At 50.7% G+C, this 18544-nt stretch overlaps 4 protein-coding genes across 4 annotated transcripts; 3 read left to right on the forward strand and 1 right to left on the reverse strand.

Annotated features, from left to right (window-relative positions):
* On the reverse strand, window positions 1-1557 carry CGCS363_v003667 (uncharacterized protein; the record flags this gene model as incomplete). The annotated part of the gene is made up of 6 exons (XM_036635516.1): window positions 1-474; window positions 527-735; window positions 792-933; window positions 1002-1101; window positions 1156-1283; window positions 1354-1557. 6 exons carry the CDS (start codon window positions 1555-1557, stop codon window positions 1-3), a joined length of 1257 nt encoding a protein of 418 aa, XP_036499936.1.
* Window positions 1558-4259: 2702 nt separating this feature from the next.
* On the forward strand, window positions 4260-5943 carry chyH-0 (FAD-linked oxidoreductase chyH; the record flags this gene model as incomplete). The annotated part of the gene is made up of 4 exons (XM_036635517.1): window positions 4260-4514; window positions 4587-4803; window positions 4859-5253; window positions 5308-5943. The coding sequence occupies 4 exons, from the start codon at window positions 4260-4262 to the stop codon at window positions 5941-5943; spliced, it is 1503 nt and encodes a 500-aa protein (XP_036499931.1).
* A 584-nt stretch (window positions 5944-6527) lies between these two features.
* CGCS363_v003669 (uncharacterized protein) lies at window positions 6528-7289 on the forward strand (the record flags this gene model as incomplete). Its single annotated transcript, XM_036635518.1, has 4 exons — window positions 6528-6721; window positions 6775-6877; window positions 6930-7096; window positions 7172-7289. 4 exons carry the CDS (start codon window positions 6528-6530, stop codon window positions 7287-7289), a joined length of 582 nt encoding a protein of 193 aa, XP_036499930.1.
* Window positions 7290-8468: 1179 nt separating this feature from the next.
* Window positions 8469-11153, forward strand: CGCS363_v003670 (uncharacterized protein; the record flags this gene model as incomplete). The annotated part of the gene is made up of 6 exons (XM_036635519.1): window positions 8469-8500; window positions 8591-9245; window positions 9314-9386; window positions 9438-9861; window positions 9922-10093; window positions 10146-11153. 6 exons carry the CDS (start codon window positions 8469-8471, stop codon window positions 11151-11153), a joined length of 2364 nt encoding a protein of 787 aa, XP_036499007.1.
* Between the last annotated feature and the right edge of the window lie 7391 nt (window positions 11154-18544).

Here is an 18544-nt window from a genome sequence, read left to right on the forward strand (position 1 = left end):
CTACCAAGCCTCGCGGGGATGTTGCGGGCGTTGCTCAACAAATTGACTAGTCCTATCATCAATAGTGACCTGGATCTCGTTCGAAACCACAATGCCATTCGGCGGCTTGCTTCCAGGTATCGGTGAGACCGAGCTGGTCGACGTCTTGATGTCCTGCATTTTGACATCATTCATAATTCGTTCCTCGCTTTCGGTAAATGAAATGTTGGCGGTGATTGGGTTCGCACTTGATGGACCAGTGCGGCGATCGCGACTCCGTTGAGAGTTGCCGTATTGTCCATTCCCGCCACCAATGGTTTGGAATCCACTCGGTGTCTTATAGGCCTTCTTGGATGAGCGCAGCATGCTGGGCCAGAGGGGCTTGAGCCAGGTCCGGATGAGAGGGAAGATCATAGGGAGGTTAGTCGTGACGACGGCGACGAATGTTTCTCGCGTTCCCCATGTTCCTGCAAGTTGGGCTCCGTTGACGGGATCCTGCCCAGATATGTTAATAGCTATTAGATAGAGGCGTATGATATCTACTCACAACCAGGACAAAGATGCTCTTCAATGTCGCACAGACCAAGACGAAGATACCGGCGCCAAGGACGATGGTCGAAGCAATCTTTTTGATGAGTCTGAGGGTAGACTCCCAAAGTAGCGGGATGGGAATAAGAATAAGGTATATGTCGGTCGAAACGTTTGCCGCGAACGATGTCCAGATGATCGGCAAGGAAATAGCAGCCTGGCAAGAGTCTAGGGATACCATTAGCATAGAATACGCCAACAAAGCTGGGATCTAGGCGACTTACTACCGGGATCCGGGCTGATCTGCCAGTACTTATCGAACGGTATGCATGCGAGAAAGACGGCAAGGATAGATGCCATAAAGGTTCCGATGACCAGTCCAAAGCCTATCCAGATGCGCATCCGGTAGCGGCGACCAAGACCTTCCTAAGCTGTTGTCAACTAACAGTTCGCAAGGCTGGGATGTTGTCATTCGCGAAAGGACGGCGACTCACAGTAAGTCTCAGATAGAAGAATAGCATCGACAGCTTCAACAGCAGAAGCAGAGCGGAGTAGGTTGTCCATCCCGCGACCTGGATCTTGGACCCGATGACCCTGTGTCACACAAACTTAGCGCTCAGTACCATAATCCATTTAGATGGCACAGACCTTAGCGTAAATTCGGGGTCAGTGGTAGACAGTGCCGTCCGTTCATCATCCGTCATGCCATTGTTGGCCAGACCATGCGCGATGTTGCCCACCTCGTACGCCAAGGTCGACTGGATGGTGTAGAAGATCTGGATAGATTGGGATCAGCGATAAGCTTTTCGCGTAGTGGGATCGTCGGGAAACACGTTGTTGACATACAGCGGCACCGAATGCAAGGTAGTCATCGGCTCGGAAATTTCGGAAGCCAACGGCCTTCGCTCGGGCGAACATTCGGAGGAACGTCACAACCATACCAACGCCGTAGAGCGTCCAAGCCTCGATCGTCATCCGGCGAGCTGCTTCGGCAGCAGCTTGAGAGGCGGCCAGCGCCGCCGGGTCGAGGGTAGCATCACTCGATGACATTTCGGCTTGATGGTTGGAGTCAATCTCCGTCGAGCGAGCACGCAAACGGGGTGGGGAAGTCGGCGAAGATTGCGGAAACAGTCAGGACGAACTGCACGAGGTCCTTGGGAAACCCATCGTACAAATATTCAAGGCGGTTCACACCGGATGAGGGCAGAAGCGGGACAAAACATCTCAATGTTTGACTCAGGGCCCTTGATCCGGCACTACTGCACCGGATGTGCGAGAGGATCGATCATTGGAAACCGAGGAACAGGCTTCAACGCGGAACTTGGGAACGCAGAGTTACAGCAGCTGCGACGTTCCACGATAGAGGTAAACTTCTTCACTATGTGCAAGGCGACCTGTGGTATGGGCTCAGTGTTTGCCAGGGCCCTGGCAGCCTTGGTTTCCTGCATGGTCCCATCTCCGAGTTACGACCCTGTGAACCAGAATTTGTGTCAGGGGTATTGGAACACTAGCAGAACAAACGCAAGTGACAGACGTGACGGATTATGCAGCTAAGCTAGAAGGGTCCCTGAAGCCCATGAACATGTTCGTTCCCATCGGACAATGGCCGATTCCGGTGAGCAGTACGTGCTTTGCTACCTCAACGGTGAGTGCGTACAAGGACGTTGCAATCCTTCCTCTAGCTTCGTTCGGCGACGAGCCGATAAACCTCGGAACACGATTTCCATCTGATATCCTCGTTGCGACTGCCATATGACCGGCCAAGCAACAAAAAGGATACCTTGAAGGACCTAGCACTTGAGAAATGGATGTTACTCCACTTCTTCCAACATCTCTCTCTGGTAACAAGCTCTTCAGTGGGGATGTGATCACATATCTAACTTGCATATCACATTCAAGTCTGAGGCCTCAACTTACCTCCACTACGTTCACCATAGGGCACGCTGGACAAGCCAATTTCGACGGTTGAAGGAGGAATTTCTCCACCATGCCAAGCTGCTAGATCAGGATGATGAGAACTGAGCCCTGTTGACCCCTGACTCGCCTGGCGTACGACGCGCACAAAATCCCCTGACCCCTGGTGGAGGTCCGAGCGGCAACGGCTGTGCTTCCCCGGCGTCGAGCATCTCCACTACAATACTTTTCTTTACGATAAGGTAATACGGATACTTCGGGGGATGTGCTGAGGGGGCGGAGACAAAAGGGGGTCTTCGCCAGTCGTGAGAGTGATCAGGGTCGGCAACTCGAGCGAACCGATGTTCGGCTCCCCTGAGACTCACCATTCAAATCCTTTCGGCGAAGAGACCTGATAAAAGCTTTATACCGGAGGTTTGGTTGAAATAGTTCCACGGAACACAAGAGTTACACGGAAGACAAGAATGCGTAAGGGTTCAAGTCTATGTTTGACAGGTCTATGCGGCCCAAAAGGTAAAACATGGTCCGGCACTTGGGCGGCGCAGACCATAAAGCAGCGTCGTCTGGTCTGGTGTGTTTCCTTTCACTCCGCGTCTAGACCGAACGTCTGAAGCTTTTCTCATCGATCCCCTGCCTTACGAATCGTTAGCTTCCAACATCGAGTCCAACATGAGACCACGAGACCATGCGCCCAAAACATTCCACAACTGAAGAAACCCTCTATCCTTTGATACCGAGAAGCGCCGCGGCTGTGGCGTCCGTCATTTGCCAGGTGCCGCATTGCCGAGACTTTTTAGCAGCCGTTGAGGCGTCGGAAGTCGGACTTTGAGAGGGAGGAAGAAGAGGAGGGGCAAGAAGTGGAGCACGCAGTCTTCATCTCTCCGAGTTGCGTAGCATTGCATAGTGGCACAATCGCCCTCAGTAGCATCCGGAAGTTTTGGTCATGGCCGAAGAACTTGGCATCAGCACTCTGCAAGCTTTTGGGTTTTGAGAGCCACACCAACTGCACAGGTTTCCCATGGTACGGGCCGCAGGATTTGCGAGGAGGCATCCGAGGCTTTTACAACACTGGGAGTTGATGGAACGATGTCCCGCTTCTCGAGGTAACGTCAGCATTGGGGCCCGCTGCGGTGTTGGTGCTGATTGGAAGGGTTCTAAATGAATGCAACCGACTTACAAATTGATCCAAGGGAGGGACACGTGGAACAGAACTAGGTCAAACGTGGGCTTTCAGGTCGCCAGTGTCTCGCAACTTTCAACAAGTCAAGACGACGAGCCTGACCAGCTGGTGTTTAACGCCGACGGACTATCGCTTCATCAGGATCGCGCATAAACTTGGGTTCTAAGCCCCAGGATCGACCGACCACACCTGCAGATATCGATGTGGGTTCACAGGGCCTTTTCCCTCTTTTGCCCCGAACTATGTGCTGGTCGGGCGGCGCAGAAGCAAGGCCATATGCATGCCAATGCAGGGTAGGGGAGCCACTTTGTACATGGGACCGAAATTAAGAATGCAAGCAGCGTTGCGACGGAGGAACTTGGCTTACCCGCGACTGCGACCGCATCATGACATGGATGGCGAAATAAATACTAATCGCGGCGCTGTGTCTTCACAGGTTCTTGCTTGCGCGGTACGCTCAACCACCGGAAGGGCCTGTCACTGTCAGTCGCTACAGATACCACCACACTCTCTTTGTCTCAAATCCTGCGATCGGGTTACACTTGGGCCGACACCTCGGGATCAGTTGCATCCTTGGTGAACAAGAGTTTTTATCTTTGACCAATATCCCTCGTTTCTGACCTCTCTCCCCCCTGCCGTCATCATGTATCGATTCAAGATGGAGGTGCTCACAGCCGTGGCTGCATGGGCGATCGCCTCATCCTGCGCGAATATCCCCGTCGCCCGTCAATTTCTCGGAGGCATCTGCGCGAGAGACACCGCGGAGCTGGGTAACAAGCTCTCGGACACCGCCAAGATCTATGAGCCGGGCTCGGCCGACTTCACCAACGCGACCATCCGGTGGTCTAACCTTAACGCACCGACCGTCAGCCTGGTCGTCGTCCCCGGAACGGAGAACGATGTTGCTGAGACAGTAAGTTCCGATCTTCCACGTGCCTTGATGGGACCGACAGAGCTTGAGCTAGTGGCTAATAATTCGATCTAGATCAAATTCGCCAATGAGAAGAGCTTGCCCTTCCTTGCATACAACGGCGTGCATGGTGCTATCACCACCCTCGGCAAGATGCAGAATGGTATCGAGATTTATCTCAACCAGCTGAGCGGCGTCGAGGTCTCTGAGGATGGCCAATCCGCAAAGATTGCCGGCGGTACCCGCTCCAAGCTTGTCACTGACACTCTCTGGGAAGCCGGAAAGCAGACTGGTAGGTCAAATACCGAAAATTAGCTCAATCTCTACGTTACTGACATCCTTATCAGTCACTGGCACTTGCGAGTGTGTCAGTACGCTCGGACCTGCCCTTGGAGGTGGTCATGGCTGGCTGCAGGGTCACCACGGTCTTGTTGCTGATCAGTTCCTCTCCATGAACATTGTCCTGGCTAACGGAACCCTTGTCACCATCGATGAGAGCTCTGACCTTTGGTGGGCTGTCAAGGGTGCCGGCCACAACTTTGGTATCGTCACTTCAGTCAACGTTAAGGTCTATGACATCGAACACAGCAACTGGGCCGTTGAGACTCTCATCTTCAGTGGAGACAAGGTCGAGGAGGTCTACCAAGCTGCCAACGACCACCTCCTTAAGAACGGAACCCAGTCTGCTGACGTCGTCAACTGGTCCTACTGGCTGAACAACCCCGACGCCGATGCTGAGAACGTGAGTTACATCCATTTCACGTTCATGGATAACACAGACTGACTGATCTGATAGCCCATCATCTTGTTCTGGATTATCCAGGAGGGTGTCGATGTTGTCGACTCCACCTACACCCAGCCCTTCCTCGACATCGGCCCTATCTCTGCCACGCCCACTGCCGGAACCTACCTCGACCTCGCTACCTGGACCGGAATCGACCTTGATGCCATCCCTTGCCAGAAGGCCGGCCTCAACAACCCCCGTTTCCCCATCTACGTCGAGTCATACAACGTGACCGCTCAGCGCCAGGCCTACGACCTGTTCGCGGCCAACGTCAAGACCGACTCTCCCTTCTACAACTCCCTCTTCATGTTCGAGGGTTACTCTAACGAGGGTGTCAAGGCCGTCGACAGCGACTCAACTGCCTTTGCCTTCCGCGAGGACAACCTTCTCTTCGCCCCTCTCATCACCTACACCCCCAACGGCACTGCCCTGGACCAGCAGGCTGCTGACCTCGGCAACCAGCTGCGCCAGATCATCCACGAGGGTAGCGGTCGTGAGCAGATTCACGTCTACCTCAACTATGCTTTCGGTGACGAGACGACCTCTGAATGGTACGGTGCTGACCAGTGGCGCCAGGATCGTCTCAAGTCTCTGAAGTCCAAGTATGACCCTGAGGGCAAGTTTAGCTTCTATGGCCCGATTGCCTGAGCGCACTAGGCCTTAGAATTAGTCATTGGGGAAGATCCGAAGAGAAAGATAGCGTTGTAGAATGATGCATATTGAACATGAATAGACAGCATGTGTCCATGACAATCCGTTTCCCCAAAGCAATGCGTGTCTTCACATTAGTGCACCTCTAAGATAATGGCTAGGGCTACGAGGTGGCCTCGCCCCCACGGCTCTTTTGGATCCCTATGTGTTTCAATCTCAAGACTTTTAAAGGCATTTAATCACCAGCTGGGCTGGTCCCTAAGTCTAGTCGCTATGTTAGGAATGTGGCCCCCGCAGGTTCAAGGACCCGAATCCTTCGGGCGGAACGCCAGTCAGCATACCGGCGCCGGCGTCTGACAAATGCGCCCGCTTTTTAATTGACTCGGCGCCGAAACCTATGATCTTTCTAATGTCGTTCTCTGCTCGACGCAAAAAAATGCATACATAAAAGCTTCGATATGGTGGCGTTTATTGACCTGAATCGTCTCTTAACATTTTCTAAGCATCGCTTACCACAACGAAAGTTGATTCTTTTCTGAATAAATCGAAGCCAAATTCTACTCTCAAATCCTCATTTTACAATGGCTGGTCATCTTCCCCGTCGACGCATCGTCCTGTCCAACCTGCCACTCGAGCCTAGTGGATCAGCCACCCAGACCGAACCTGCAGTTGAAGTTTTGACAGAGCAGTTGCAGACTGAGGAGATGTTTGGAGGCCTGCTTCGCAAAACGCCTGTGGGGACTGTCTCTGCTGTTCCCACTAAATTTGATGGATCGTAAGCTAGAAAGACCTTAACAAACTGGATTGAGCTGTACTAACCTGGAGAAGAGGACTTCCCAAGATTGAAGCTGCTCCCGGAAGCGGCGTTGTCTTTCCTGGTGGTCTCAACGTGTACTTCCTGGATCTTGCGCCTGGATGCACAACTCCCATGGTGAGTTAGGTTCTTAGTAAGACTGCCAGACCACAACCTAACGAGTCGGTAGCATCGCACTCCCTCGGTCGACTACGTCGTTGTCAATGAAGGAACCCCGACCCTTGTTACTCCTAAGACGGCGTTCAGTGTGGAAAACGACAAGGGGGCCTGGAATGAAGTTGTTGAGACTACCCTCCGCCCTGGAGATGTTGCCGTCCAGCGAGGAGCCATGCATGTGTAAGTTGGACAGCCCCTTTCCACAGACTATTTCTCCGCAAAGGCTTGCATAGGCTCTAACAGATTACCATCTAGGTGGGCCAATCGTTCTGACACCTGGGTTCGTATGCTCGGTGTTATCGTCGACGCTAAACCATCTCAGGTTGAGGTTGGCGGAAATGTGGTGCAATTGGGTGAGAGATGGCTTCAATGAGCTTTAAGTACCTATGCAAGGGTGTAGTGTGATCAACGTTGATTGAACCCGGGAAATGACCTCGGTCTTGACCAACCTACCGTACAGGTCCAGGCACAGGCACTGGTAGTAATGGCCTTTAGGTGCTGGTTTTGAAGTCTTTCTCTATAAACGTACTATCTGTAGAAGTCGTGGGGTTAGTATTATAGTAGATAATTTCCCGCGGGTGTCTTATATACTAAGATGTTTGATTTAATAAAGTCTGAAGTGATATTGTTACGCTGAGGGTTACTTTGGTTTATTATGTCTACTGCAGGTCTATTGAGGGTGAGTGATCAGTCTATTCTCACATGTACGAAGGGCTATATTATGACCTAAGCGGTATAGTTGCCGAGTAATCATTAGTGCCCGAGAATCTCAACTTGTATCATTACAAATGAATTATCCCGCGTTGAGAACGTGCTTATATAGCGACAGCTTTCCTCATCTTTTTAGATTCTCAGACCTCTATACCTTTTGAAACAAAATCGCCATTTCAGTATCAATTGTAGCTTATAACCTAATGGAGTAATATTAGATGTCAATGCAAATGACAGTTCTAAAAATAGACGGGTATAGAAACAAATAGAAAGCTTCTGGCAAACTTGCGCATCTTAGAACCTGGGAAATACCCACCCCAGCATGGTCTGTCCTTGGATTGTCTCAAGAAGCAATTTCTTATGTTCTTTGTGCTTTGAGATTTTACTTCTATTTTAATGCTTTTTGCAACGCGTGGGCCCCAAGTGTAGCCTCTCAGCCCATCATTATTAGCTGAGCTCGTTTGCATCTTACCAACGTCCTTTCAACGGGCCCTTCACGCAACGCATGCACGGCTAAATGCATTTGTTTGCGACTCCAAAACGTGATTACGTGATTGCCAAGCAGATATGATGTTGTATGTATAAATAAAAGACGTGTGGTGTCTCCTTAGGACTCACCCTCCAGCTCAGTACCACCAACAACCATTATCCAGGCCATTTACTGCGCCATACGAAAGGTTCTGGCTGGTGACAAGGAGTTCACCATAAGCTGGTATCTTCTTGCTAAGGGCTCTAGCAAGGATTCTACCGTTTTGACGACCACAAGTAGCGGCACGCTGCGTTTGCTACTTTGCATGGACTTTTGAACAACCCCTCATCTCAGCCCGCAACGAAATTCAACATGGCTAGATCGAGCAAAGCCCCCGACGATGCGTTAGTGCCCTGATCTTCAACATGAAACCGGAGACTTTGTGTGCTCATAGCGGACATACCCAAATGGCTGCTGACTGATTGTATCACTAGTAAGGCTGGCTTTGACATAGGAAGCACCAGCACGCGAGCTTGCGTCGAGTGTCCATCGAGAGAACTTTGCATCGAGGTTGAGAACAAGGACATATCCAAGGCAGCATCCCATAAGCACGACCCGGGAGACTACACGTCAACAGGATACCCGTTTGATGACGATAACGAGGAAGTCTACTTGGGCGAAAAGACTGACCCCGACCGATTGGCGATATCTCTCAAGTATGCCTTCTACGTCTTATCGGGTGTCTCTGACGATGTTATGAGCCATTATGCTTTGATCAAGCCACTGCGGAAGCGTATGAATGAGGAAGGCTTTCGCAAGAGACTCCGCCGAGGTCTCGTTGACCTGTTCTCGAAGATCTGGAAGCAGATCGAGAAGCTTTGCAAACTAGAGCGGCTCAGGATCACGACGATTAGTCTTTCCATTCCAGCCCAATGGACGGATAGCAGTGGCAAGTTCACCGAAGTCTACGAAGACATCATGCGTGAAGTCATTGGGGCGGGTTCCCGTGACATGGAGTTCTGCTTCGTTACCGAGACCGAGGCATTGGCTCATTACCTGCTGAGGGATCACCTCGAAGAGCTTCGCCGCCATGGACACCGCGGTGAACATAGTGCGTTTTTGTTCCTTGACTTTGGCGGTCATAATATGGTAAGCTGCATGCCCCATCTAGCATATCGCCAATCACGTTGAGCCTGAGACTTACTTCGAGTTACAAGAACGGCTGCATTTTCAATGTTGTCTATGGCGAAGATCATGAAGCAAGCTTCTACAGGGTTGGCGAGGCTTTCGGTGAGCTCCCGGCGCACATTCAAGCAGCTTGCAAGGATTAACCAAGTCTAGGCGCGGGAGGTGGAAGCGAGCAGTGGTCTTACGACGTCAGCGAGTTATGCATCGAGCGGAGCGAAGGTCTAACGGGTCGGCGCATGACAGCCGAGAAGAAGCAGGAGCTTGTCGACAAGTTCGACAGGTTCAAGGATAGTCTGGGCCCTGGTTTTGACGACGAAAAGCCTTTCGAATTCGAGGGAACGATCGTTTCGCCCGAGGAGATAAGACACCTTTTCGAGAAGGCGCACGAAAAGATTCTCAAGCTGGCAAAACGTCACATCGCAACTCTCTCCAAGTTCAAGATAACCGACAACACCGTGGTCGTTGCTGGTGGAACAGCAAAGCATGCCGGCATCAAGCAGCGCCTCCGAGAGATGTGTCTGAAGAAAGGGGTGCCAGAGCCAGTATTTGTCAACGTTGATCTCTGCGTGCGTTACGAGTAAGTATTACATGAGGTCTTCAAATCCATGGACTTGGTCAGCGCTGATGTGGTTCAAAGCTCAGTCAAAATCGCTAAAGGGGCTGCCTATTCGGCCTCGACAAAGATCAGCATTGACGATTTCTTGCGACAGGGCGCTGCGTTTGGCATACAGCGGAAGGCTGTAGGGACTGGACCAGGCTCTGGCAAGAACAAATACTGGGAAGACACTGCAGAGGTGCTTTTCAGCAAGGTATACAGAGCTATCCTTGCCCTCCACTATGTGTCGTCTAACCCTCTTTCAGGACAAGAAGGATGCTCTCGACCTTAACTTTGCGACCGGCTGCGACGAGTTCAAGATCATCTGCGACCCATTCTTTGGGCGCACTGGCTCATCCCGACTGTTTTATGACAGATGCTACGACGTCCTGTACATTGGCAAGCTGAAGAGGGGTGGCTCTAGAATTACGATGTCCTTGGAGAAGAGAGACGGCAAAGACTTTGCTGTACTCAAATCTGAGTGGGCGCACGTTAGAACTAAGGGTATGAAGGAGTGGGTTGGCCCAGGGTTTACATCCCGCCCACTACCTCTGAGCTTTGACTGTGGGCCCAGCTGCTTTTTTATTGATGATGAGCAGCTCGACTTCGAACGCCTCTTGGCAGGAGGCACCAAGGTCGGCATAGCCGCCAGAACGCGTGCCAGCTTGGCGCGGCAAGGTGGAAGCATTAAGACATCACCTCGTTTAACCCCAAATGTGGAGGGGTCTCAGCATATGGCACCTATCGACGATGGGGTCTTGAGTTCAGCAGGGGTACGCGACATGGGCGATGATTCTGCCGCACCCATGTTGTCGCAACAAAATACTCGACCGGAGTACTCAGCTGCATCCTTCGAGTTACATCCTGCTCGGCAGTCTCCCAATGGTTCGGCGACCCCGCAGCCAGCACCAGTGGCTGAAATGGTGATTGATACTCAGAGCGACAATCCGTATCAACAGGAAGTCACGACCTCACAACCGGCACCGGTGGCTCAAATGATGATCGATGCCCATGGCAACACTCCCCGTGTCAGCAGGAACACAGAGCATCAAGGCCAGTTGTCACAGCCTTCGCTGAGCCCATCGCTGAAGCGACCCTCTTCGGAGTCAGGCGTGACCCTCCGGTCTGGTCGACAGTTTACGAGTGCAAGAGATGCCAAGAGGCAGAGAAGATATGAACAAGACAAGCAGAGAGGCATCTCTGACACGGAATCCTCTGATGCGGACTCCTCCGCCTATGACACCGGATCTTCAGACGAGGAGTATTATGCTTGAGTTTCACAACGTGTAGGGAGAATAGCACTGAACCTGGAAGGTTAAATCATTTCGACATTTGCAGACCTAGGATTGTTAAAAGCACACGAAGCAGACTAAAAACATTTTATTATTCCTTAGGCAGTAGTGCTTGATTTGGGCTGTGATTGAAACACACCTTAGGCAATGCAGCACGAGGCTAAACCTCTCCTACACTTGGTATTGGCATTTGGGTCTTGACTTACTCCAGGCTCAGCTAAACTATGCAGATGATTAGCAGCATGTTTGCTGACACTGCAGCCTGCAGTGTCGCTATAGCCTAACACAAAGAGACATTGTCCTTCACATGATAGGTAATACCAAATAGGGTATGATATACATCCCTAGACTTTATCATCTTCAACTATCAAAATGCAGTCCACATGATAACCTGCCTGAAGAGAGATAGTCACTGCTGACTTTTGTGTTGTACGGTAGAAAGTCTCGTAGATTCGCAATATGCTTGCAATACCTTACCTTGTCAGCTTTTGTAGAAGAAGACGCCATCTTCCGCGATGTGTATATTCTTTCATTACCTCGCATTGATTGTCTTTGGGTGAATTTCTGGATTGCGGCGCTGACTTGCGGACGAAAGCCGACTAACGCGCGTGATTTGCCATCAGTTCTCCTCTTTGGCTTGAAGCAAGACCACAATCTATACATTATCTTAGCATGTAATCTCTGCAGTGGAAATTGGAGAATAGCGCCATGTACTAATGTGCTGATGAGTGTTTTCGAGGTCAACGTTGTCGCGAGAATATGCTTTAATTCATCACGTTCTCACGTACGAGATGAAAAGTTTGGCAGGGGCCAGATCAGACTTTGGGAATCGTTTACCCTGGAGAGAGCCTGGCATGATGTGCTCAAGGGATGGCCTGGAACTTTAGTCTCTGTCAAATACTCCTGGGTGACAGGAGGTTGAAAGACATGGGCATTAGACGCTCTCTCTTTGCTTCATTGGTTCCCTTCACTTCCTTCAAGTTGAGCTGGGGGGTGTGGGTACACAGGCGTGATAAGGACGATGTCGCGGATGATAACGAGGATCTAAGGAAGTGCTCACCGACCCCAGGCTGACCGCCAATTTTGAAGTGTCATGTACCACTTGGCTTGTTAACACCTGCTAGTGGAGTTGACCTTACTTCGTCCTCCCCTCTTAGACCTACATGTAGGCAATATCATACCAGATGACGTATTCTGTGCGGTTAAATCAATTCGGCTGAGAGCTGAACAGAATAAGTACACACTCAACTCTATCAATGGGTGCTTACAGCATGAAGAGAACATTTCCACTGGATATTAAGCAGCGGGGAGTTCATTCTGACAGAGTGTGAAAGCCCAGTTTCTTGTTCCCAAAGTTGAGTGCGCGGTGCTCCGACCCTGGTCGTGCTGTGCCTTAGACATGCTTTTGGGGGCTGGCGGTTGGCTGCGGTTAGGCCGTTGGTGGCGTTTCACCCTGGTTAATTTACAGGCGTTCCGACATGGTTGCAATTTGTTATTCACATCTGAGGATTTTGACACTGTGCTGAGATTTGATGCAAAGTACCTGGGACTTGGGTCGAAAATATCTATCCAGGCGTTGGGTTCCTCTGCCCTGCCTCTGCTCATCTGGGCGACACTCCGCGGTATCCTACCCCCCTTCAAATTCCTTATCTTACCGGCATCGACCACAATTTCTCAGTATCTATTGTTATTCTGTATTTGTCTGAAGACAACAGCGTGGCCTCATCCATCAGCTCCACTGACATATTGATTCCTGAGCACCCTCCAACTGTGGCGTACATGACTGGCGGGCTTGTCCCCACTCATGAAGAACACCTTCATGATGAACAGACCTTCTGGCATAGACGATACGTATGACAAGAACCCAGTCTTGGTGTTTCAACCAAGATAGTCTTTTCTTTGAGCTGCATTCCAGTTTGCTAACGTTTTGGGTTTGTCAAGCTTCCTTGGCTTGGACATAGGCAGCACTAGCACGCGCGCTTTCCTCTGGTGTCCCAGAAGGAAGGTCAGAATCGACGTACCGAACACTGAGTTATTACTCGCGTGGAAAGGCAAATATGGAGAGGGCGAATTTTCGTCGGCAGGATATCCATTTGAGCCAGACCAGCAAGTATACTTGGGCGAAAAGGGCGATAGGAAACGGCAGGAGATCTCGTTAAAATACGCCTTTTACGTGTTGGTGCCCGAGGCAGACCACGGAGAGGACAAGTTCTTCGAGCAGTACGCCTTAGTCACTCCCTTGAGGGAGAGACAGCATGATCCTGCCTTTCGTCAAAGGCTTCGGCGGGGCCTTGTGGGCTTGGTTTCCGCCGTTCGAACTATGGTCCAAGAACAATGCAAATCTCGAGGTTTGCGAGTCACATCAATCGGTCTGTCAGTCCCTTCGCAGTGGACCATGGAATTCGAAGACGTCTATCGCGATATCGTAGGCGAGGTTTTCGACGAAATGACGAGTCCGAACGAGCAAATCTCGTTCCATACCGAGACTGAGGCCTTGGCCCATTTCCTCTTGCAGCACCATCTCGAGCAGCTTCTAGGCGAAGAAATCCTATCTGCAATCAAAAGAAATAGAATCGCTCCCAAGGTTCTTTTGTTCCTCGATTTTGGTGGACACAACATGGTCAGTCTCATCCTATATCCACAATTTACTCAAGGTTAGCGTGTCAGAAATCTTACCACAAGCATTAGAATGGATGCATTTTTAATGTTTCCTATGCTGGAAGCGGTAGGGCAAGCTTTTACAGCATTTCTGAAGCATTCGGTAAGCTATCCTCGCCTCATACTGCATGCGATTTCTGACCTTCATCCACGCAGGTGCAGGGGGTGGTAGCGAACACTGGGCTTATTACATGGGTGAGCTGTTCGAGCGAAAGCTCGAGGAGGCCCCTGGTTGCCAATCATCTTCTTCAGAAAAGAGGGAGTGGATCAATTGGTTCCACACGTTCAAAGATCAACTTGGGCCTATTCAACCGCACGAGCTGCTGGATCTTCAAGCAGAATTTGAAAATAAGCAGTTTGAGGTGTTCCACGAGGAGGTGAACGAATGTTTTGAACAAGGGATGGGAGGATGTCTCAAAGAAGCAGAGACACAAATCAACGCTCTTGGAGCAATCAAGGACACAAAACCGGTCGTCATCGTGTCGGGCGGAACCTCTCGGCACAAGGCAGTCGAAAGGCGGGTCAACGACATATGCAAAAGAAATGGAATTGAAGAGCTAACCTACGTATGGGACACGAAGAAGAAACGTATGGGCGAGTTTATGTAAGTGACGCCATGTTGTTCTCTAGTCCCAAAATGCGTGCTAATGGTTTGGAAGATCCGGTAATATTGCAAAGGGCGTGGCATATGCAGCTTCTAATCGCCTAACAATTGATGAATTTGTTCAACGAGGTGCAGGGTTTGGTTTGCAACGGAAACAGAACTCAACCCGGGGAAAACAAGAGTCAGATGACAGATGGGAAGATGTCGCACCACCGATATTCAGTCTCGTCAGTGTTCTCATTCCAGCCTTTCTGACTCGGTTGACTTTGGCTGACCTTCGTTTAAGACCAGCCAAGACCCTCTCGAAATTCTTGCCACCGCCAATGACGAATTCCGAATCATCTGCGATCCGTTTTTTGACATACAAGGTGCTAAGAAGATGCCTGAAATGAAATTTGATCGATGCTACGACATCATACACTTGGGGAAACCAAAGAATGGAGTGTGGTGGTTTGAAATGCTTCTCAGAACCCACAATGACCAAGTTGTCATGGTTCTCAAGACAAGACGGCAGTGGTTCGCGGGAGAGACCTATGAGGACGGGCGGCAATGGCGAAAGGGCCCTAAAGATCTTGATGCGCCCGGAGGAGATAAGAAGACATCTGTCATCCTTCCGCTTTACTTTGACGGCGGTAAGAACTGCTTCCTAATGCACGAGAGCTTCGACGTCGCTTCACTGAACTTGGGGCCTGATTTCAAGCCTGCAAAAGCGTCAAAGAAAGATCTGAACAAGGTGGCTGGCGCCAACAACAATGAAGGCACACGTCGCTCTGCTAGGCAAGCCGAGAAATCCGAACAGACAGCTACGGTGCGGGCGAACAAGACCAATGACTGTATCGACCCTACCAGACTGCAAGGCTCACCAGCATCCGATCAACAAGATTGTACCCCTACGGAATATCGACACTTGCCAACATGCGGCTCTCGATTCGTTCTCCGGGAAGGTCCTCCTGTTCTAGAAGCTGTAATGGCTCCGACGCATGCTTCCAGCCCTATGCCGACATCCATGCCGACACCACCATTGGCTCAAGGCGACTTCGACAACCAGGACATTCGGGGCCAAAAGGATATCCATCAGTCGTCAAAACACCGGCGGGTAGTGTCAGATGAGGCATCCGAGCGGACTCAAACAGTCAACAACCCGGCATCTAAACGGGCCAGGTCAGGGACAGGAAGAATACGGTATGTCGGGATTTCAGACGGCTCAGGGGATGACGACAGTGATTGAAACATGTGTATTTGACGTTCTATTATGCGTTTTGTGTGGATTTTGAAGAAAACCATGAATAAAAGAAGAACCTCACAAGAAGCGTTCTACAGGAAACTACGAACCAATCTTTACGCAGTTCAATCTCAATCTCTGGACCTCCATCGCTTTACTGTATCTCAGTAAATGGTGAAATGCGGCAGTGAAGGAATGCTAGGATCGGTCAAGCCGCACATCGGCCAAAAGGCTTGCGAGTCTTCCGCAAAACGACAGCTCCCTTGCCCCTGGAACAAAGCTTTCGTTGCAAACAAGGCCTTGAGTTCGGTTTTGGCATCCATAAACTGTTTGAAGAACACAGAATCGTAGTTGATACATCGAAGACAGCGTACAGTGCAGAGATAGGCACTTTGCACTTGGAGGGGTGCAAGGCTGCCTTGGCGAAATGATTCGCCTACGTGCCGCCTTGCCAACGATCCTTGCAAAAGATGTGAGGTTGCGGCCGAATATGCGGCCTGTCCAACAGAACAGCTCACCGCACCTCCGTGTCATCTCGCTCTCTAGCCATCTACTCATTGGCCATCCGTGGTCGCGAATGTACGGTACTTTCGAGGTTGGGAAAATGTGCACCAACACCCCTTATTTACAGGGTCATGACTCAAGCTGAGGGTGCTCAAAAGATCAAAAAAAAAAAGAAACGACACCATCATGACCGGTTGGGTCGCCCTCCACTATGTCTAGTTGAGGCGAAGGAATGAGTCTGCTCATCGACAAGCAGGAGAATGCAGGAAAGGTAGCATCCGAAAGACGAGGAACACCAAACGTGTGACAATAAGTACTTCACTGGAACCTCTTCCCCCGGGACTAGAGCTCCCGACAAAAGTGAGTGAGAGAGTGGGATCCGCGCATGCAACTATGCCAATTTGGAGTGGAACCCCTGAAAGTCTTCAGCCATGAAGCATTGGGTCCTTGACTTGCAAGATCAGGTATCAATGTGCAGGTGCTTCGTGCCTTTGCTTGGTGTGCCCAGCTTGATCTCCTCCCTTTTCACGCTGGATTCAGGCGCCAGAACGCTTCGGTCACCCCTTTTCACAAAGGTACAAGATATAGCAGACGCTGTGGAATCAAATCAATTTTGTGACTCATTCCTGCAGAATTGCCGTTTCAAAAGTGGCAAGCTGGAAAGTTGAAAGATTCGGCATGGTCATAGTGTGATCCGTGAAGGGCATGGGGGCTGTTTGGGCGGGAAGAATCGATTCGCATGATGGAGGGCCTGCCATTGAAATTCTGTTCGTGACTGGTTTCTGTGACGGTGGTCCGGGCCTCCCATGCGGTGGAGAGATTGAGTGCCGGAGATAGGTCGCTGATGGCCTTTGCACCGTGTATTCCATGAAACAAACGAATGCGACCTGGATCACAACACTATGAAAAATTTTGGTGGCTGCTGATGTTCACCCTGCAGGATTGAGTGCCCAGTAACGAAGAATGCGCCTGCAATAGCCGACTGTCGTGTTAGGAGCTTCCCCTACGCCCAAACGGAGGCCATTCCATTCTCATTCAGAGTAAAAGACTTAGGAAAGACAGGAAATGTAGTTTTGGGAGCTATTAGAGTTTGATGCAACCTTCTAAGGGTCGGGATCTTTCTCTAGCTTGTACCTTACTGCTTGAGAGTCTGGCATGTCAGCGAATCTCATCGATATCAATCTACGTGCGAATCTAGCATCATTTGCAAAGGGTTAATCGGCCAGCCTATACAAGTGAACAAGGTCCACAGCCGATGGCTGATATCCAGACTCCATTTTCAGGGCTAGACCCGCTCCACGTCTGAAATCCAATATAGGTTCCGCTCTGATATCACTGGTCACATTAGTGTACTTGAATCCAATGATGCGTATGGCATTAACATTAAGTCTACGGAGAAAACAAGAAGCTTCGCATTTATGGCTGCGGCAGAGTGTTTATCAAAGCCCGGTTCAGGGCGGGCATAATTCAAATGAACAGGAAATGTAATAATGACCGCTGTTGTGGATTTTTTGGAGTGTGTCAAACTGGAATGGCGAAAGTAAAAGCAGCGGCGAAGCAAAGTATCACATTATTGCGCTGGTCTGGCGTTGTATAGCTTTTTCCTATGGTACTAGGTAGGTTGAGAGAGCTTTCGGGGTTGGTACGCGAGACTATCTAGTCACCGAGGTAGACCGAGTCTTGTTTCGGTGTGCAGTCAGCAGACCGACAACTTCGGTCCAAGACGGTGTCACGGTCTGAGACGGTCTAGACCTACCAAAGCGCCCGGCTACTGCCGCGTTATCAAGCTATCTGCGACATGACGTCAATGTTCCCTGTCAACCTGCCAAATTCAAGGCATCAGAAAGCCTGGATTGCGCGCTGTTTCGGCGCCAGTCCCAACAGATTGGGGGTTGCTGGTTGGCACGGCACGGAATCCTGTTAGCGTCGCGCCATTTCCATGTTCTAGGAGCTTTCTGCGGTTTCTGTGTCGCAGATACGCATGTGCTTCTCACCTGAGCCGCCATCGCGCGAGGGCCGGAATGCCAGCCCGGGGCGATTTGATTTGCTCGTTCTTTGCTTGTCACCACGTCAACCTGCAGTGTGAAAGAACATGGGGAAACAGCCACGACGCGACGCCTCGTAAGATTTCGCTGCTAGGAGGCAAGGACGTGCGTTTCGTTTCTAGCGTTCGTCAATGTCAATGCCCTTTCCCTGCAGCGGTGAAAGAAGCTTTATCTAGAGGAAAGCGCCTCCTTCTCGCAAGCGCCATGTTCCAACCTGCTCTCCCCTCCTTCAACCCCTCTGGACCTCTTGTGTGATCGACACGGTTTACCCCTCACCATCTCGCCGCCGACCCCTCATCAGCTTTCAACGCCGTCGCCCACGACGCCAAACATCGCCAAG

This window comes from Colletotrichum siamense (assembly GCF_013390195.1).
Source record: "Colletotrichum siamense strain Cg363 chromosome Unknown KSG_Cg363_contig02, whole genome shotgun sequence".
Lineage (NCBI taxonomy): Eukaryota > Fungi > Ascomycota > Sordariomycetes > Glomerellales > Glomerellaceae > Colletotrichum > Colletotrichum siamense.